The sequence below is a fragment of the Momordica charantia genome (genome assembly GCF_013281855.1).
Source record: "Momordica charantia cultivar OHB3-1 chromosome 9 unlocalized genomic scaffold, Mcharantia_2.0 BLBB01000009.1, whole genome shotgun sequence".
Classification (NCBI taxonomy): Eukaryota; Viridiplantae; Streptophyta; class Magnoliopsida; order Cucurbitales; family Cucurbitaceae; genus Momordica; species Momordica charantia.
Window position 1 is genome coordinate 5,674,330 of NW_028275167.1, and position 20,210 is coordinate 5,694,539.

General features: G+C 34.5%; 4 protein-coding genes across 4 annotated transcripts; 1 reads left to right on the top strand and 3 right to left on the bottom strand.

Moving 5' to 3' along the window:
* The first annotated feature begins 4,149 nt into the window (after nt 1-4,149).
* Nucleotides 4,150-5,435, top strand: LOC111019568 (glutathione S-transferase PARB). Its single transcript, XM_022295965.2, has 3 exons — nt 4,150-4,553; nt 4,638-4,686; nt 4,781-5,435. Exons 1-3 carry the CDS (start codon nt 4,401-4,403, stop codon nt 5,227-5,229), a joined length of 651 nt encoding a protein of 216 aa, XP_022151657.1. The 5' UTR covers nt 4,150-4,400; the 3' UTR covers nt 5,230-5,435.
* Nucleotides 5,436-6,959: 1,524 nt separating this feature from the next.
* On the bottom strand, nt 6,960-8,282 carry LOC111019578 (glutathione S-transferase PARB). The gene is made up of 3 exons (XM_022295977.2): nt 7,895-8,282; nt 7,764-7,812; nt 6,960-7,608 (listed from the first exon to the last, which is right to left on the bottom strand). The coding sequence occupies exons 1-3, from the start codon at nt 8,042-8,044 to the stop codon at nt 7,151-7,153; spliced, it is 657 nt and encodes a 218-aa protein (XP_022151669.2). The 5' UTR covers nt 8,045-8,282; the 3' UTR covers nt 6,960-7,150.
* A 3,834-nt stretch (nt 8,283-12,116) lies between these two features.
* On the bottom strand, nt 12,117-14,724 carry LOC111021055 (glutathione S-transferase F13-like). Its single transcript, XM_022297894.2, is given in 4 exon segments — nt 12,117-12,733; nt 13,366-13,403; nt 13,405-13,409; nt 13,952-14,724. Coding segments are annotated over 4 exon segments (660 nt in total). The 5' UTR covers nt 14,102-14,724; the 3' UTR covers nt 12,117-12,266.
* A 308-nt stretch (nt 14,725-15,032) lies between these two features.
* LOC111016737 (autophagy-related protein 18a) lies at nt 15,033-17,786 on the bottom strand. Its single transcript, XM_022292237.2, has 4 exons — nt 16,838-17,786; nt 16,462-16,663; nt 16,047-16,173; nt 15,033-15,318 (listed from the first exon to the last, which is right to left on the bottom strand). Exons 1-4 carry the CDS (start codon nt 17,651-17,653, stop codon nt 15,228-15,230), a joined length of 1,236 nt encoding a protein of 411 aa, XP_022147929.1. The 5' UTR covers nt 17,654-17,786; the 3' UTR covers nt 15,033-15,227.
* Between the last annotated feature and the right edge of the window lie 2,424 nt (nt 17,787-20,210).

Genomic DNA, 20,210 nt, shown 5'->3' on the forward strand with positions numbered 1-20,210 from the left:
ACGTACACCTAACATTATTTATTTATAAAAAAAAAATTTTGAATTAATAAATTGGTACATTGATAAAAATAAATCTTAATAAAATGCTACAAGGGGTAACTCTTATTATTATAAGTATTCAAAAAATTGATGAATGTTACGGCGATTTTCAAAGTTTTGTTTTTTAAAATATAATTATTTTCAAAACTAATTTTTAAAATACTTTAAATTTCAAAATTATTTTAAAAATAATAGCCCCAACGTTTTTATAAAAAAACGTTTGGATAAGATTATTTATTGAAACATTTTTAATAAAGCATTAGGATATTTTATGTTATCCCAGCCTTTTTACAAAAACGTTGGGATAAAATTAATTCTCTCAATGTTTTTAGTAAAACGTGGGGATAAGTGACCTTCACCTAAGGAGGGATCTTTGCCCCACGTTCTAATTAAAACGTAGGAATATTTAGTGCATAATTTTGGTATGTTTGAACTTATCAACCCATATTTCCAACGTTTGTTTGCAAAACGTCAGAAGAAATAACATATATATCGACGGTTTTTATAAAACGATGGGGGAACTCATGACGTTTTATTAAAAATGTTACGAAACATAAAAACGTTAGGAATAAGTGATCTTCTCCCAATGTTTTTGTAAAAATGTGGAGAAAAGAAATATGTAGTGCGTAATTTTTGTATGTTTAAACTTATCAATTCATATTCCCAACGTTTGTTGCAAAACGTTAGAGGAAATAACATATATATCGACGCTTTTAATAAAACGATGGACGAATTTATCTCAACGTTTTTGTAAAATCGTTGGTATAAGATTATTTCTCGCAACTTTTTTAATAAAACGTTGGGATACAGTATATTTTTCTAACTTTAGGATAAAATTACTTCTCTCAAAGTTTTTAATAAAAGATGGGGATAAGTGATATTCTCCCATCGTTTATTAAAAAACGTCGGCAAAACTCATAATTGTCCCCATAATTTTATTTTCGTCGGGAGAAACTGACTTCTACCGACGACTTTTTTAACTTTGAAACAAATTTCGTTGGGAAAGCAATAAATTATTGTAGTGCGACCTTGGCCAATGAAGGCCTGGCGAGGATGTCGACCACCCAAGCATTGACTTTGGGCTGCGCCTCGCTTCTTCGTCGGCGTCATCAACAGGTAGCAGATGTTGGACATGTGGTGCAGCCAAGCTGAACTGGTCGCCACCCAAGTACTTGGATTTCCCCAGCTGTTTCTCGTAGATGTCTAGAACTTTGCCCAGCTTCCATTCGTGCTCCGCCACCACCGTCGGATCTGTCTCGCCGTACTCGAATATGGGCTTCACCATATCCTCTTACAACAGTGCCACTGTCGGTGGGTCGTAGTTGAAAGGATCGGATCCCGCAGTAGAAGCGTGCAAACATGTGTGCTTCGATCTTGTTTTAGAATTTCAACAAAGAAAAGACATAAGTACGAGTAAGAAGGAAGTTGGTGATACATACCTTTGAAGACACCTCTTCAATGTAGACACCAACGCCACCAAAAAGTCTTCCTCGCTATCCTGTAGATATTAATAACTCAGTTTGTGAGAACCGTCTTATAATTGGAAGAGAAACCGAAAGATCGAGAGAGAGAATTTCTCGTTGGAGTTTCGGAAACTCAACAACCAAGAGTCGGGAGGAAAGGGGTGGGTGGATGTGATTTTGGGACTTCTCTGATTGATATGTATGGGTAGTGTGTGAGAATCAAGGAGGGGTTGGTTGTTTTCCAGGCAATGAAAGAGACTAATGTCTTTACTTGGAATGCACTCATTAAAGGGCTAGCTTTGGCCAAGAGTGGAGAGGAGGTCATTGCCTGGTTTAAGAGAAGTGATGAAGAAGGATTTGAGGCTGATGAACTGACATTAGTGGCAGTGCTTTGTGCTTGTAGCCACTCCAGATTGGTGGACAAGGGCAGGGAGATCTTTCGAGCCTTGGTCGATGGGAGCTACGGGTTTTCTCCCGAAATCAAACATTATTCATGTATGGTAGATCTCTTGGCACGTTCAGGGTGTATTGAGGAAGCTTTTGTGTTGATAAAAGATGTCCTTTGATGCTACCAAAGCAATGTGGGGGTCTTTGTTAGTTGGTGGTAGGGCTAATGGGAGCTTGGAAGTGAGCGAGTTTGCAGCAAGGAAGCTTGTTGAAATCGAGCCAGAGAATGGTGCATATTATGTTGTGTTGTCTAATATTCTTGCAGAGATGGGGTGAGGTTGAGGAAGTGAGAGGTATTATGAGAGAGACGACTGAAGAAGGATTGAGGTTGGAAGATGTTTATGAATCGTTTTCGAAGTCGTCGATTGAATTTTGTGAATACAGAAACTGCCACATTTTCAATGATATAGATCTCTGCTCCATAAAACTATACAGACAACAACAAAGGTAATTTGATCGAGGGTTTGCCTTTCATTACTTCTTTCACTATGAAGAAACTGTATTCGCATATGTAAATACTCTTTTACCTGATTTAGCTTCTTATTTCAAATTAGTCTTACTCATATTTATTTTCTTGAGCATAACTCAATAAATTATAACATTAATAACTTTCTTGGTAGATAAGAGTTCGGATCTTCGCCCCAGTACCATGCTAAAGAAAATATAGTTTTTTTTTTTTGTTTTTGCATATAAAAATTAGAAAAAAACAATTGGTCTCTCTGTGGCATCTCTCTGTTTTGTTGAAACGTCAAACCCTTTCATATATTGTAACCAAAATCTCCCAAAAGCTTTCAATGAGTTGACATGGTAAAACCGTCAGATAGATTGACTTTTTCTTAGCTGTTAAAATAAACCATATTTTTCAAAACACTGGATAAAAAATAAAATAAAATAAAGGAAAAAAATGCCAAAGCTGATCTCACATAAAACCATAACTGAATAGACAAAAAGTTTAGAAAATGAAGACTTTCGGTCAAGCATAACTTAACAATTTGGCGGGTTTGTTTTATTAGGAGGGCAGATGCACGGAAATGTCTAAAATTTTAAACCTTCGGAATTTCAGATAATCGCGTTTGTATTATAAAAAAATTTACAAAAATGTTTAGAAATATTTATATTTAAAATTAACTATTGTAAATTAAATTTCCAATTTTAATTAGGTTGATGCTTTATAATAACATAAAATAAGCAATCACACAAAAACGGAGTACAAATATATATATATATATATATATATATATATATATATTCAAATCTGATAATATTACGAGGTGACACTAAAAATAGACATCATTTATTCTCATGAAAATATGATAACATTATCATACAGTTATATTTGATTTCCAGACATCTGAACCTATGAGTATCTTTTAAAACCTTGAACCAAATGTTCTCTATGTATTTTACTAAACTCAATTCAATTCTAGTTTCAAGAAGTACTAATTTAAACTTCAATCACATATGCTCCTAGAATATGGCCCTTCGAGCTTTCTATTTGATTGTCATTTTAGTATAACATGTGGGGATGAATGATCGAATTTACAACTTCTTTGTTGGAAATATATGCCAATTACCATTGAGTTATGCTCGTTTTTGGCTAATTTATCTATAACATGAAATTTATAACCTCTATAAATGAAATGGTTATGTTGGTTTTTGTCAAAGTTGAAGAAAATTAGATTAAGTTACTGTTATGGTTCCAACCCATCGAATTCCTTTGATTTGACTAATTTCTTCATTTTTCAATTTTAGCTTTCGCTCATAAAGTTTACAATTTTTGTCGATATATGAATTAATAATTATTACTTGCAATTTTAATTAAATTTATTTACTTATTTATTATTAAAATTATAATTAATTAATTTTCCAATTCGGTTAATATATTTTATTAAAAAGTTAATAAATTTTAGAAGATCGATTAAAGATAAAATATATAATGTAGCAATGTAAAATATTAATGATAAAATATTGTAGCAACTTAGAGAGTAGTGATAAATTATTGTAGTAACTGCGTGAGCGGAATAGTATTTAGTGTAACAAATTTGGGTTTATAAAATTAAACATGGATTTGTATTAATAAATCATACTCTTCGTTTTGAAAACAGGGAAACAAGCACCCACAAATTGACTCGGTACTCACCAACCTTATTAAAAAAGGAAAAAAAAAAGTTTTTTTTTTGAGAAAACCCTCCATTCATTAAACCTATGATTAATTATATAATAATTTCGAGTGTTCTTCTTTGAAACCGTAGTAGGTGGGAATCGGGCCACAATTCACGTTTCCATTAAAGAATTTCTTATGTAACCAAAACCAAATTCGTTCTTCTGTCTCAACTACCGCCACCCATCGCTCAGATTCGTTCCCCCGTCTCTTTTTCTGTATAAATTCGCACCATTTCCAATCTCTGTTACAATCTTCGCCATCAATCCATCAATTTCTTGTCGGTGTCAATGGCGAGCAGCATCAAAGTCCACGGAATCCCCATTTCCACAGCCACCTGTAGGGTTCTAGCTTGTCTGTACGAGAAGGAGCTTCAATTCGAGCTCGTTAATGTCAAAATGCACGAAGAGGAACATAAGAAAGAGCCCTTTCTCTCACTCAATGTAAGTTTGAAACTTTCGATGCCCTAGCTTGCGTTAATTTTCGTGTGGTTTTCACTTTGGTTGGTTGGTTGGTTGATTTGGCAGCCGTTTGGTCAAATTCCTGGGTTCCAAGATGGAGATTTCTCGCTTTTTGGTAAAAATTTATTTGTCTCTTACTTTAAATTTCTAGAGAAATCGTGGTTGTTTGTCTTTGCACACAAGGTGTTTGATAATTTGCCTGTGTGTAGAATCCAGGGCAATCACGCAGTACATCTCGGCAAATTATGCTACTAATGGAACCCAATTGATTTCCCAAGACCCCAAGAAAATGGGGGCCATATTAACGTGGGTTGAGGTGGAGAGCCACCATTTTGACCAAGCAGCCATGAAAGTGATTTGGGAGCTCTGCTTAAAGCCAATGTTGGGTTTGGGTGAGGCAGATGCTGCTGTGGCTGAGAAAGGTGAAGCTGAGTTAGGCAAAGTTCTTGATATCTATGAGAAGAAGCTGGCTCAGTCCACGTACTTGGCTGGTGAGTCCTTCACTTTGGCTGACCTGCACCATCTCCCTACTTTAGACTACTTGATGGGGACACGGTCCAAGAAACTGTTCGAAGCTCGCCCCCATGTCAATGCCTGGGTGGCTGATATCATGGCCAGGCCAGCTTGGGCCAAGGTGCTTGCTCTGCGCACCCAATAGAGCCTGCCCTTGGCATGGCAGGTGAGTTCTTCACTAGATGGGTGATGATCATATATTCAAAACTTGAATAAAAGGCTGTGTTCTCTGGTCTGTCTTTTTCGTTTTGTGAGAGCTCTGTTTGTCACTTGCTGTGTATCACATGTATCAAGGATTGGTGGTTGTGTAGTTCTGAATTTGATGCTATGAATTGGGATTTTGTCTATTAATTCACTGTTGTTTTTAGAACTGTCACCATCTTGCGTAGAATTGGTTTGCAGGTAATTGAATCTGCTTGGAAATTATGCATATTATGTTATGAACGTTAAATGTGAAGTTGGTTTTCTTCTTATGCATATAGATATGAACCTTTTATTTTTGGTCCATATTAGGGGTGCACATCGGTTGGTTGGTGTCGGTTTTAGCATAAAACCAGCATCACTGACTTTGATTTCGGTCGATAGAATCATAATTTTGTGTGTGTGTGTGGTTTTTGATGGATGCTGGAGGTTGAACACGTTTATTTCCCTTGTTATGACTTATGTTTTATAATTTTCTTTCTTTTTGTTTTTCGAGTACAAATATGTTGGACGGAGATTTGAACTCAGACCTTTAAGGTGAAAATGGATGGGTTATTATATCAAGTAGGCTGATGTCCCCTAAATTTGAAAATTTTATTTATATAAATATGTTAATTTTTTAAAAAAGAAAAATATCATAGAATTTGTGCTTGTATGTTATTAATTATAGAAAATTGAAAATTTTAATTATATAAAAATTTCAATTTATACATATACATTTAGCATCTCTTTGGTGTAATTGTTGCAGACAATTTCAATGTGTGTGTTTTTTTTTTAATTTATATGTTGTGATTACATAAAGGTAATGTCTTTTTTTATAAATTATAGTCCCAATATATTTTTTCTTCTTTCTCTATGAATCATCAAATTTTTATAATTCAACTGTTTTTATTTTATATATTTTTAATTTAGTTTTCATAATATGAAAAATTGTAAATAACAATTATGATGTATTAAAATAATAATTTAAATAATTTATGAATTTTGAGACTGTTAAATTGGGAACGATTTCTAAATTTTAAGTGAAGCTTCCTGAAATCTCAAGCCTCGATTCGTCACTGAAGATTAAGAGATAAGAGTGGGAGAGTTAAAAGAAAATAATTAAAGGAAAAAATTGTAGGAAAGAGAGAACTATAATGGAGAAAAAAATAAAGATGAAGAAAAAGAAGGAGAAAAGAGAAACGAGGGAGAGAGATTTGAAGGAAAATGAGGTAAAAATAAAAGTGGGAATTCACGTGGAGGGAAAGCAAAATTCTTTTATATACAACCTACAAACAACCCTCAATTCTCATAATTTTACTAGAAATAAACCTCAAAGAGACCTTAATTAATGGATTAATTCACATTTTTCGTTCTTAAACTGAGAATAATCTTTCCATCGTTAAGGGCTAATGCTTTGGAATCTGATGTGGTTTTTTTTTTTTTTTGTCTTTTTCGTTTTTATGATTTATGTGGCATATTTTTAGATGTAAAATTAACATCAATCAACATAAAGGATATAATTAATCAAATTAAAGATATTGAACTAATTCCGTAATCTCCGGTTTAACTAAGATCATCTGTTCTAAAAAGCAAAAGTTTGAATCTTCAACTTCAACCTCACGCTATTACATCACATATGACAAAAACTCAATATTATGAACTAAATGATATATTAACCCAAGAAAACCAAAATTAAGGCAATCATATTCATAACTTTATTTTATAGATATGGAACTTTGTTATCGAAGTCAACAATTTCCAAAAAAACAAAAACAAAAAAGAACAAACTACTCCAAGAACACCGAAGCTTAAGCTAAAATAACCAAAGGATTTATTTCTTAATTCTTACCACTAAGCCCACAGCAAAACAAAAACCAAATCACTCACTTCTGGCTTTGGTTGCGCAGAGCAACAACCTTGGCCCACGAAGGCCTGGCGAGGATGTCGGCCACCCAAGCGTTAACTTTAGGCCGCGCCTCGTACAGCTTCTTCGTCGGCGTCATCAGCAAGTAGCAGATGTTGGGCATGTGGTGCAGATCCGCCAGGCTGAACTGGTCGCCACCCAAGAACTTGGATTTCCCCAGCTGTTTCTCGTAGATGTCCAGAACTTTGCCCAGCTTCCCTTCGTGCTCCGCCACCACCGCCGGATCTGTCTCGCCGTACCCGAATATTGGCTTCACCAGATACTCGTACGATAGCGCCACCGCCGGTGGGTCGTAGTGGTGGCCCTCCACTTCCACCCACGTTGACACCAGCGCCGCTTTCTTTGGGTCGTCGGGTACCAACTTGGTTCCCTTCCCGCCGAAGTTGCGGACCAGGTATTGAGTGATGGCCCTCGATTCTGCAGAGGAATTTTGTCAAACACCTTGAATGCAGTAGAGCTTATTTCGGAATTTTATCAAACACCTTGTGGGCGAACAACATTTTGATAGCGGAAATTTATCAAACATCTTGTGCGCAAACAATATTTTGAGAGTGTAATGGAAGGGTAATTACCGAAAATCGTTAGATCTCCGTGTTGAAACCCGGGAACTTGCCCAAACGGCTGCAGAAATTCAATCAAAACGCATTCAGAAAAAGGAAAATCGACAACATCATCAATCGTGCCATGATTTCCGACTACTTACGTTGATGGAGAGGAAGGGCTCCTGCTTATGTTCGCCCTTTTTCATGTCTACATTAACGAGCTCGTATTCGAGCTCCATTTCGTAGAGACAAGCGAGAACCCTCGCTGTAGCTGTGGAAACGGGGCTTCCAACGACTTTGAGGGCCGCCATTCGGAACAAGATCGATCGGAAGAGTAAGATTGCAGAATTGAGGAGAAATTGAGATGGGTTTGCGGGAGAAGAATTGGCGGAAGGTACTTAGGATTCGTCGTTGGTGAAGCTTGATCGAAGTGTGAAATCGAGATGAACGCGCATTAATGGAGGTCGCTTTCAGATTCAACTTGTGATGAACTGTGGAAATGGCGGAGCAGAAACTTTAGCCAAGTCTTGAGGGGACTTTGTCAACCACATAAAATCATTCTTTTTGGGGACATTAGCAATTAATGTGGGTTGAATTACTATTTTAATTTCTTTGCTAAGTTGGGGTTAAATCTTTTTAAATGTGCCGGTTTCATCCCGGTTAAATTATAATTATAAGTTTAGTTCAAGTCTCTAATTTTGAAAAAATTAAGTCCGTGAAATTTTAACCTTGTTAGTTCAACATGTATTCTTGAGTCTCGAATCTCCACTTTTACACTTTGAATTAAACAATAAAAGAAAAGTGATTCGGTCTAGGTGAGGACGTATCTCTATCTTGATCGGTGTTAAAAGATTAATAGTTCATTTAAAAAAAAAAGAATTATCTTTTTGTAGTTCTCTTTTTTGTCAAACATTTAAACCTTTTAAAGTTTTCAAAAAGAAAAGGTAAGTTTTTGAACTTTTAATGTTATACCTTATATTTGGATAATGTTCGAATCTCTACCCTGGTATATTTTTTAACTCAAAAATAGAATAAAATAAAATGAGCTGCTAAACTTTGAAGTCAATTCGAGCATAAATAGATAGGACACCTTTATTATGATCCTAAAAAGTAGATGGTTTTATCTCCCATTTTACAACTATTGACCTAACTTTTAATTTTATGTGTAATGCCCAAGTCCAGGATTCGGAATTCGAATTTGGCCCTGATCTAGAGTCTAGGACGTTACAAATGGTAGCAGAGCGAAAACTCCACCATTACGTTGTGATTTGGGGACGAACCAAGCGTGGGCATGTGACGCTCGAGTAACGAGAAGAATTCTGAGATCATGGAAAGAATAATCAATAAATACTTAAAAAATTAATAGTCACTACTTATACTAACAAAATGCACCTTCCTTTTCGGTAACTCGATCGTAAGAATTTCAAAGTTAAATGTGTTTGACTTGGAGCAATCTCCAGTTAGGTGGGATAATCTACACTCTTCCAAGTAGTTCAGAACTATACGGTGATGTAGCCAGATCACAGCGGATGTAGAGGAATGCCACGATAATTAGGGTGAGTCTAGATTTCGAATCCTTGGCCTGGAGCGTTTCATTATGTCTAATGTTCTAACCTATTATGTCTCTTTTTATATAAATTATGGAAATTTACAAAAATTTAATTTTGTATTAAATAAATCACTTTTTTTTAAAAAAAATAAAAGTTGAGTCAGACATTTTCTTTTTAATGAATCCATAGAACTTGGAAATAAATAAATTAAAATGAAAAGCTAACATATGAACTTTCGAAAAAAGTTTCAACCTAGTTTAGTGTCCAATACTAACTTTTGATTTTAATAAGTAATTTGTTAAACTTGGGATCAGATTAAGAAGTCTAAATTTATATATTCTGCATTTTGTTTGTACAAAATAATAAATGATAAAAAAAAAAATTTGAGTTCGTCCAAGCTGATTGTGATTCGTGGGTTAAATTTATGATTTGTAAAAATATTCTTTCAATTTTTTTTTTTTTAAGTTTACAAGATTTGCAAATCATTAATATTTAAGATTAGCAAACCCACATCCTATAATATATTAAAAAAAACTGCCATCTTTGGAAAACTTCTTCTTTTTCTTCTTTTTTTTTCATATTTTTTCCCTTTTTAAATTTTAAATTTTCAAAACGTTTCATTTATAATTAATTACCATGAATTATATTTATTGTAAATCATAGATAAATGTGATTTAAAAGTTTAAGAATATAAAATTTATTTATATAAATTAATTAAATAACTATTACTTTAAAGTTTAATTGTATTATTATTTAATTGTCTACCTGTGAAAAATAGTAATAATAATTGTGTTTGTTGCCATTTTTAGTAAATAAGGGTTTGTCTAGCAATTTTTAGTAAATTATAGAGCTGGTTTATGTAGCAATTGTATGAACCGTTTTTTTTTCTATGTGTATTTTTGGCGGTAGGTCACTTGGTTCTTCCATCAGATTATTTTAAGTAGGTACAAATTCATCTGAACACTCACAAATATCAAAAATAAAAAGAATCGTTAATTTTATTTTTCTCAATATTATATGAAAATGCACGTAGCATCAAACCAAGTTTTAAAGTTGGTTAAAAAACACATTTGGTCCTTGTGCTTTCACTAATGTAACAATCTAGTCACTGAACTCCAGTTTGTAATGATTTAGTCCTCTAAAATAACAATTTAGTTCCTGAACTTTAACTTATAACGATTTAACCCCTGTAGTTTAAAATTTTTAACAATTCAGTCCCTATCGTAAAATTTTTTTATTAAAATTAAGTGTCAAATTTTATCATATAACAATTTAATATTTCTAATTCATAAACATATTTGGTCTCTCTTTAGTTTATCAATCTATACATACAATAAACTTAGCAAAAAAAAAAAATTAGATAAGGATTAAATCGTTACCAACTTTAAAATACAAGGACTAAATTGTTATATATTAAAGTTCAAGGACTAAATTATTATCAATTTGAAAGTGCATGGACTAAATCGTTACAAACTAAAGTTCAAGGACTAAATTGTTACTAAATATAGAGACTAAAATTATTTTAAAATACTAAAACGAGTATAGTTCATGATAATTGACATACATCTCAAGACTCTGAGTTGGATCCTTCTTAGCTGTTATACTAAGAAAACTATTTTGAAATGAGTATCAAGAGCAACAATGATAAATATTAAAGTTGATTTGACTCATGATTGTTTGTATTATCATTTTTTTTTCTTCTTTTTGATATCTTTAATAATAGCTTTTTAGAGAATATAATAGTGCTTTTTTAATTTTCTAGATTCTCTTTAACTTTTTTTCTCACTTCACTAAATTTGTGTAATATCTAATTTCTCTATTTGCCCATTTTTGTAATATCATTTTTTCTCCATATTCACTCACTCTCTCTCTCTCTCTAAAAGATTAGGTTGATTTCATATCTTTATGGGGCCACAAAGGTGTATAAATTTATGGGATTGAGTTATCTAATACCATGGTTAAGTTAAATTTCTCATTTAGTCAACTTTAAACTTTTTTTTTAATTTCTTTAAATTGTGTTTCTTAAATTTAAAATTAATATTTTTCTCTAAATATAAGAGAGAGACTGCACTATATAACATTAAATTAATATGGAAATACATATATATGTTATTTTCTTTGGATCAATCCCTTTTTAATGACTTAATTTCTTCGTTCAAGATTAGGCTACTAAACAAAAACTAATCCCTCTGGAGATATTCATTACAATATTATTAAGAATAAAATAACAGACATCACAATAATGATTCAGTCTGTGAAGACATACTCCACTCATAGATGTTAAAATCTCTTACTAGTCAATATTAACAGAGAGGTGAGATGTCAACATGAGTATAGTTCAGAGATAATTGGTATATATTTCTTCCTTCGAATCGAAGGTTCGATTCTCATATCTCAAAGATGTGAGGTTTATTCTTTTACAAGATACTTCAAACCCCTCAATTTTCGAGAGAAAACTTGGTTAAAGGAAATAGAGATTCTAATTACACCACCCAAGAACTTAACCTATATATATATATAAATAAATAAATTACGAATGTGGAACAAAATATTCTTAGTTTTAAAAACAATGTCTAAATTGTCGGTCTTATTTTTAATTGAAATTATCCACTCTCACATTGGTTTTCTCCTATATATAAGAGGTTTTTTTTAATATATTTGTTTAAGCATCGGAGCCCATGTGACTGAAGTCACATCGATTTAGGCCTGCTCGATTTTGCAGGTATCCGACCCCGTGATCATCAAGTTTGGTATGTATTTGGTGAGAACCAAGGAAGCCAAAATCAGAGCAGTAACAACAACATATTCTACCACATACAAAATCACATCAACGTATCAAACACCGTCTTATAAGTCAAGAAAACCCAACCCACTAAAAAATAATCATAAGCATCACAATTTCAAATCAACAAAAACACACTTAACCATTGAAAAAATAACAATAATAATTGAACCCCAAAGAAGAAAAAAAAATTACAATCAATCATTCGTAATCTCTTGCAGAAGTCGTCATGTCGTGGGCGACCTTGAGAAACGCGGCGCGAGACGATATGTCGTCCCACCAGACCCTAACGCGCGGCCGACCGTAAACGAGGGCGGCCCACGGCGTCTTCCTGAAGTGGAACGTGTAAGGAAGATGATGGAGATCGGCCAAAGTGTAAGAGTGGCCGGCCAGGTAGTTGGTGGCGCCTAGGCGCTGCTCGTAGACGTCAAGCACGGCGCCTAGGCGCCAGAGGTTTTGGTCGATGAGGGGCTGGTCCGGGTCGCGGCCGTGGAGGTGGGCGGCGAAGAACTGGTGGACGATGGGACTTATTGCACGGCTGTAACGGTGGGATTTGACCTCGAGCCAGAGCTTGACAATGGCGGCTTCTTTCGGGGTCCGGTCCGGCCGGTGGAGGAGCATATCGGGCCCGGTTCCTTGTACTTGTCCGGATGTGATTGCTCTTGATTCTGTAGGTGTTCATAACAAAGTCAAAACAAGTTACAAGTTTCCTATTTTTTAACAAACTTTTTATTTTGTTTTTTTGTACTCTAACGAGGTTTATAGGATATTTTTCGATTCGGGCATAATTAACATTCACGACTTTGCTTTTGATTTCATTTAAAAAATCTATACCAACTAGTATATACGCACTGTCTTCATACATGTACATACGTAAGCTATCCCTTTGAACGCAATTTTAGAAGTGGTGAGACACACTTCTTATTTCGAAGATCTACACGAGTATCTTAGAAAGATTTCAGGTGTGAGTTTCTAGGATTGAAGAAATATTTTGCATAGAGAGAACAGAATGATCTAAAGATTTTTCGATTTTCATATTTCAAATGTTAGCTTTGAAATTTTTTTTAGAAACATAGATTTATGTTTTCACGTTGAATGTAATATTTAAGGATTACATGATGATCGAGGTGGTTGAACCAGAAGCGTCCATTGACTAAGCAAACACAACTTTAAAATTTGAAAACTTATTAGAAATTTTTTGTATTATTGAGATTAGAGAATTAAATAAATATGATCTCAAAAAGTGAAGGGAACAAACTTATAATTTGAGGGGTAGAGGGAGAGAGAGAAAGAGAGATACCAAAGAGTAGATCACCATCCTCTGGGGTTGGAATTGACAAAAGGCTGAACAAGAAACAAAGTCAAAATTAATATAAAAATCAATCGTATTTGGGCAAAACCATTATAATTCCTTTTGAAGGAAAAAGAAACAGCCATTATAGTTCATTTTTTATTAAAAAAAAAAAAGAATTCTCGTTCTTGTGCAAACAAAATAAATTAATGAGCATTAAAAAATTATTGATACCTACACTCACTCATTGTCCACCACTAACATTATTTTTAATTTATAAAATATTTTATTTTTACATTTTTAATTTTAACAAAATAAAGGGGTTATAAATTATAATATGAAATATTATATTTATTGAAGTTTTTATGTTTTATGATATAATTCTACATTTTAAAGCTTAAAATCTCCATATTTATCGGGATCATTTCATCCAGTAGATCTAAAAACAAGAAATACAATCGAGGGTGGAAAAAGTTAAATAAACTAAAATAAATCTAATTCATCCGTAATTGACATCTACTAATTCTGACGTGGAAAGTTCAAACTCGTGGTGTCGGAAAGAAAAATACGAAGGGAGAAAATGGGAGAGAGAGACATTCTTAGCCAAAAATGGAGGTTTCTTGTGTGGGTCAGCGAAGAGGTCGACATGGAGAAGGTGGAAGGGAACTTGCTTTTCATGGAGGCAGATCAATACGCTACTGGTGCTGGTCGAAATCGCCATTCCGAACACCTTCATCGTCGCCATGGAATGGAGACCAACAAATTAGGGCTTTTCTCCTAATTTATATAAAATTTCTGGGGGTTGAGGCCGGCAAGTTGACGCCTATGTGAAAACGAGAGGAAGAAGAAGACGCCAATTTGATGATTCAACTTATCAAATATAAAATTAAACATAACAGAGACTTACTTTAAAAAATTTTAAAATACAGATATTAAATACTTAAAAATTTAGGACGTTTTTGTTTTATAAAAGAGTCGGAACTTTGCTCCCATATATTCCAGGTACCCACACTTGCCTCAGGATTCTAATATGCATGAGTTTTTAAAACTATGTAGTCTGAGTTATAACAAGGATATTAAATTTTCAATAAGGGATAAATAAGCACTTTCCGAGTATTCAAAACAAAAAAAATAAAAAAACCCATAAACTTTGCCTTTTGTTGGAAAAATATCTCGTTTAAAAAGTTTCCAATTGAACACAAAGCTGATATCATCCTAATTTTGCCCTAAAAAAATCAACCAAACTCGCTTGTCTATCCCGACACTCGTTTTAAAAATGATATTTTCTCCCACATTTCTTCTCTTTAGAAACTTAATCAAAGCAAACTTCAGCACTAATTGTCACGTCATTCCAAATTTAGCCACGAGTCAAGGACACTATTGAAACTTTGAGAGATAGGGGCATTTTAAACAAAGGGCGAAGTAAAAAAGCATTTTGGGTAACTTTCCCTTCAGACTTTTCTTAAAAGAATCTAAACTTAAATAGTAAACTTTAGTCATGCATCATATGCAGTCAACGCCAACTCAATTTCATAAGGAAAGTTCAGGAAGCTGATATTACACTCATTCAAATGCTGTTATATTCACAATGAATTTATCTCAAGTGGTTTCTACGAGTCATCTTTCTTCTCCTTCACCTTTTAGAAGTATAGCCCCTGTAGTGTTTACAAGGCAAATACAGAAAGAGCAATTATATACAAACATGAGTACCGATAGTAGCATTCTTTTCCTTTTTTTTTTTTTTTCTTTTTCTTGTTTTTCGACGAACATAGGCCAATCTGTACACATACATAGATCTATTTACAACATGCTTTAAGCACACAGGAAAAGAACATACACGTGACATAACCGAAATTAGTGAGAATATTCGGCTAGAAGGCTTCCTCAGGCATTAGAAAGTTGTGATATTCGAGCTGTGTCATCTCTCCTCCTGTCGCTGGATCAAATTGGCATCTATAGAAGCTGCATACAATAAGAAAATGACACATGAGGGAGTAAAATAAAATGCATCGAACAAGTTTAGGCAGTCTAGCATACACCCTTACAACTAGAAAGCAAGTGATGAAGATTTGAGAGGGAAAAAATGAGCCATAACAGGGAAGAATTGAGGGGGAGTCATCAAGGATACCAGAATGATCGATTAAGATAATGCTAAGACTTCGAGAGAGATTTACATCTAATGGAAGCTTTCACAATTTATGATAATGCTAATGAAAAGATGCCCCAGGGGCCAGTCCGATTGGCAAGGGCTTGGGATCTCCAAGTCAAACTAACTTAGAGGGGTCTCAAGTTCAAATCTTCCAGTGAGGAGCTTAATACCAAAAACCCTTGATGACTCTCGGGTGTCGGGTCCAGACCTTGGGGCAGGTGCGCGTGCCACTAGATATAGGGAGTAAAACTCCTAACTCTCAATTATCAAAGGGGGAAAAAAAAAGATATGCTAGTGAAAAGGTAATGTAGGAAGGACAAATGGATTCGAGTTAAACGGCAAAAGAATTATCCATTTCCAGCCTATGCAAATAAACATCTCAAAATTAGCTAGATATTTATCTGGTAACATAAAATTTGAATAAACAGGTAGTTAGGTTTTCCAAGCAATCCTCATCTTAATTGTTATTATGAAAAATAATCAACAATTTAAAGAGATGCTATCGACTAAGTTTCACCATTCCCATCCGATGACAACTTACCTTCCATCCATTCCAAGGATTACCACTGTATTCTTCTGGTGACCAAAAGCAACAACATACTGGGAGCCTTCATGCAAACGAAACTGAGCAACAGACCACTCTGACTTGAAATACTTTGGCAACACACCTGCAGATGCAAGACAAAATTAGATCCAGAGGCAAAAAAAGATATCAGACATTAGTTTCCATAACTAAGCTAAGCTGCAAAATAACAGGGATAATGGCAATCAGCAGGTTCTCCAAACTCTTTCCTTTAATGTAGAATTTCTGGTCTTATTCTGCCAGGAATTATTGAAAGAGATATGAAAAATACAAAGTACAAGCATTCTTTTCTAGAGGGTGCCAGTGAAATGGCGTTATGTTTTTCAATTCTCATTTTTCTTTATTATCATAGGAAAGGTTCAAGTTCAATTACCTTTGATGAAGGAAAATGAGGAGCCAGTTGGTGCAACAGAAAGAGAAGAATCATTCTGAGACATATCATTTCCAAGAGATCCAGAATTGACTTTAAGGCTGAATACATGGACGGTTCCCTTGTCACTGGAGACTGCCAGCCATTGGGCAGTCGATGAAAAGGCCAAACTGTAGATCTCCGCTCTATCTGCGCCTCTCCTTACCTATGCATCATACCCCAGATAACACAAAGAAAATTCATGGCCATGTTAAGTACTTCATAAAAGACCACGAACAATTGATTGTTACAAACTCAAGAATCAGATTGCAGATTATGAAACATCATTGTCATAACAAACCCAGAAGAATTAACTTCAATTCAAGACGATTAAACACACCTCTTGAAGCAGATTTCCATCAAATGTGTTGAATATCCGAACCAGAGTTCCCTTGCTGCTCGCCGTGGCAAGCAACTGCCCATTGGTCGTAAGCGCAAAGCAAGCAATCCTCGAGTCGTGGGCCATTATGAACTTGGTCCGTCGAGAGGCGTAATGCTCAACCCTAACCTGCCCCTTCTGCAGTCCGGGGCAAACGAGCACAAGCGACGTACTCAACTGGGAAACCGCACAAAGCCCCTTAGGGTTCGCAATAGTTTCGATCTGATGCAGCAGCTTCAAGTCCGCAAAATTGTAAACGAAAACCTTCTGCTCCAAAATCACAATAATCCGGTCCCTCTGCAGCCGCACACCACGAACAACAGAGCGAAACGACAGCTCCCCAATGCATCGGCTCTGATGGTCGTCCCAAATCATGACCTTATTAGGCGGGTATTGAGGGTCAGGCCCACCGCCAACAAGGGCCAAGATATTGCACCGGAAAAGCATCTCCACGACGCCAACGCCGCCCCCGCGATCGAAATCCCTCCTGAAAATCTCGCGGAACGGATCGCAGTTGTAGATCCGAAAGCCCCGGTCAGTGCCCGCAGCAAAGCAGCCATGATCTTGATTGAAGGAGAGATGGAGCAGCGAGGGCAGCGACGCGAGCGAGTCGCCCGGCGCCGGCAGAACGGTCTGAACCTTGGGCTCCGGGGGCTCGGCCGATGAAACGGAATCGGAATCGAAGCGGTCGGAGTTCTCCGGAAGCGGGGGGTTGGGATTAGGGCTTGGGTTTGGGTTGGGCCATGGAGGGGAGGGGAAGGCGGAGAGGGTCTCCATGGGAGGGGGAAATTCGAGGAATTGGGGATTTCAATTTACAGATGAAAACGAAGCGAAGAACACGAACAAAATTGGAGCTTCGAGTAATGGGGGATGGGGGAGAGAGGAGTTACGGATTTGGGTTCGGGATTGAGAAATGCTTCGGGAAGGAAGATGGGGGTAGTTTCGTCATTTCGTGACGCCTGTTGATTCCGCCATTATTCGGCGAGTGAGGGACACGTATTTGGACGCGACGTAATTAGCTTTCTCCCCAAGCGATGCTGAGTTAATCGTCAATCTGTCGGCTTCCTATTCTAAACTACAAGGGCAATTTTGTAAAATCACGTCGAATTTTAAAATTGTGTTTATTTAGTCTCCCGATCAAAAAATGTCGATGTCGATAAATAATTCTGTAAAAATTAGAGAAATTAAAAAATGGTAAAAAAATTAATATTTTTCTATTTTAAAAAAGTTAAAAATGGAATATTAATATTATGTATATATTAGTGATAGGTTGTTCTGTCGACTTTTTTATAGTGTTATGGAAATGTCGATTTACTCTTCATGTCGATGTCAAAACCAATGATACATAAAAATATTGATGTGTCGATGGATATTTAATATATTGTGTTTCTACCACTAACTTGATAGTTTAATGTTTACTATACTAACGTGAACCTAGCTCAATAGTAATTGACACCTATCTCTGATCAAGAAATTAGGTAAGATTGGAATGAATTAATAGTTGAATTAGAATTTTAAGTATGTATTAAAAAAATTTAAAGTAAGTAGACATAATATTGAAATCTATTATAAATTTTTTAGAGTATATAAACAAGACACAATTATAACATTTAAGAACAAGTTTATAATTTAACTTAAAATTTTATTTACTGTAAACGTTAAAGAAAAATAGGGTAAACTACTCAAACTACCTCTAAATTTTATTTAGTAAATAAAATTATGTTACGGCTAAATCCCAAACTTTAATAGTAAAAATCAAACTCTCGAAATTATGTTATTGCAAAAACTAGTTTCTTAATCATTCAATTGGTGACCTTTCCGCTCTATTTTTAATCAATTTTAGTTCTTTTTACTTTGATTTACCTAAAATTAACTTGAAAACGTCATTTGTGTATGAGTTTTAATCTCTCAAAACCCTTATCCATATGTGTAAGAACTAAAAAAAATTAACCTTAAAATAAGTTTTTTTTTTTGGAAAAAAAAATAATTTTCAAAACAACTTGAGTTTTCCCTTATGTTTAGAAAGATCTTAGGATTGTATTAACAAAATTAATGATAATAATATCATACTTTTAATTTGGTGGTGCAAGCCCTAATGATCACACACCAACAAAAGCACATACATTAAAACTTTAGTACACAAAAACTAGCATGAAAAAAAAAATTATTGGTTTAAACATCACTCCTTATTTAAAGGGAAAAAAAGAATCTATTATTGTTTTAAAAGTCACAAATCATGAATATTTATTTTAATTTCCACCATTTGCTTAAGAATGAACAAACGATCATTCGATCCAAAAGCTTAAGCTAATAGGTTAGGTAAATTTAATTCATTTTTCTCAACACTCCCCTTCACTTGTGCGTGAAACAATGCAGGGTTCGAATACAGGACCTCCCGCTCTGATACCATATTAAGGATGGATAAACCATCAGTCAATCCAAAAACTTAAGCTAATGTGGAAATCAATAATAAAATGGGGAGAAGACGATTATTATGATTTTCACTTGTTGGGTCTTGATGTAATTTTCCAAACCCACAAGCGAGCGAGTGTTAGATATCCATAAATGAATTAAATTTACCAAACTCATCAGCATAAGCTTTTGGATTGAATGGTTGTTTATTCCTCCTTAATACATTTTTACTAGTTAATTAACTACATTTTTCATCAAAAGGATGGAGAAATAACTCTCTTCCAAATTTTCATAGTATTTGATTAAATATCTAGAGTGTTTTTGAAAATTCTAAGAATATTCTTTTTTTTTTCAATTAATTAATGCTTTTTTTTCAAAGGGGCCTAATAAAAGGTGTTTCTTCTTAAAAAAAAAGAAAAACCTTTTCAAAAACCATTTCATCTTGCTTCTAAAATGAGTGGTTAGCTTATAAACATTTTGATTAAAATAATTAGATAATAAACAATTTGTTAAGTACATAAAAAGATTAACAAGAAAACAAAAAGTAAATAAAACAAAAGAAACATCCAACATCACCCATTATGAGAAATTGGGAGTTGTCTTTGAAACTGATGTTGCTTCGATGGAAAGAGTTTATTTAGACAGCTTCTCAATTAGATGATTCAAAGTATATTTTTATAAAATACGTAAGGTTTAATAATAAATAAAAACCACCTCTACGAAAATTAGATTCATCTAAAAACATTTATTTAAAAGTTGATTTATCTTGAAGCGGTTGACAGTGAATCACGATGATTGGATAGATGTAGAATCACTTTTAACGGCTAAAGATAGGCCGAACTTACCTTAAATATTTTAATTTTACTTCAAGTATTTAGACATGCTTTTGATCTTAAATTCATCTATTGTACATCTTTTTCTA

What these genes read in the sequence shown, in the direction of transcription:
- LOC111019578 (XM_022295977.2), bottom strand. Translation starts at nt 8,044, where the DNA reads ATGGCGGCCCTCAAAGTCGTTGGAAGCCCCGTTTCCACAGCTACAGCG. An exon ending in AGCCCTTCCTCTCCATCAAC is followed by an intron (nt 7,813 to 7,894) that starts GTAAGTAGTCGG and finishes GAATTTCTGCAG; the next exon opens with CCGTTTGGGCAAGTTCCCGG. An exon ending in CGGAGATCTAACGATTTTCG is followed by an intron (nt 7,609 to 7,763) that starts GTAATTACCCTT and finishes ATTCCTCTGCAG; the next exon opens with AATCGAGGGCCATCACTCAA.
- LOC111019568 (XM_022295965.2), top strand. Translation starts at nt 4,401, where the DNA reads ATGGCGAGCAGCATCAAAGTCCACGGAATCCCCATTTCCACAGCCACC. An exon ending in AGCCCTTTCTCTCACTCAAT is followed by an intron (nt 4,554 to 4,637) that starts GTAAGTTTGAAA and finishes TTGATTTGGCAG; the next exon opens with CCGTTTGGTCAAATTCCTGG. An exon ending in TGGAGATTTCTCGCTTTTTG is followed by an intron (nt 4,687 to 4,780) that starts GTAAAAATTTAT and finishes GCCTGTGTGTAG; the next exon opens with AATCCAGGGCAATCACGCAG.
- LOC111016737 (XM_022292237.2), bottom strand. Translation starts at nt 17,653, where the DNA reads ATGGAGACCCTCTCCGCCTTCCCCTCCCCTCCATGGCCCAACCCAAAC. An exon ending in CTCATTTTCCTTCATCAAAG is followed by an intron (nt 16,174 to 16,461) that starts GTAATTGAACTT and finishes TTGCATCTGCAG; the next exon opens with GTGTGTTGCCAAAGTATTTC. An exon ending in ATCCTTGGAATGGATGGAAG is followed by an intron (nt 15,319 to 16,046) that starts GTAAGTTGTCAT and finishes TATTGTATGCAG; the next exon opens with CTTCTATAGATGCCAATTTG.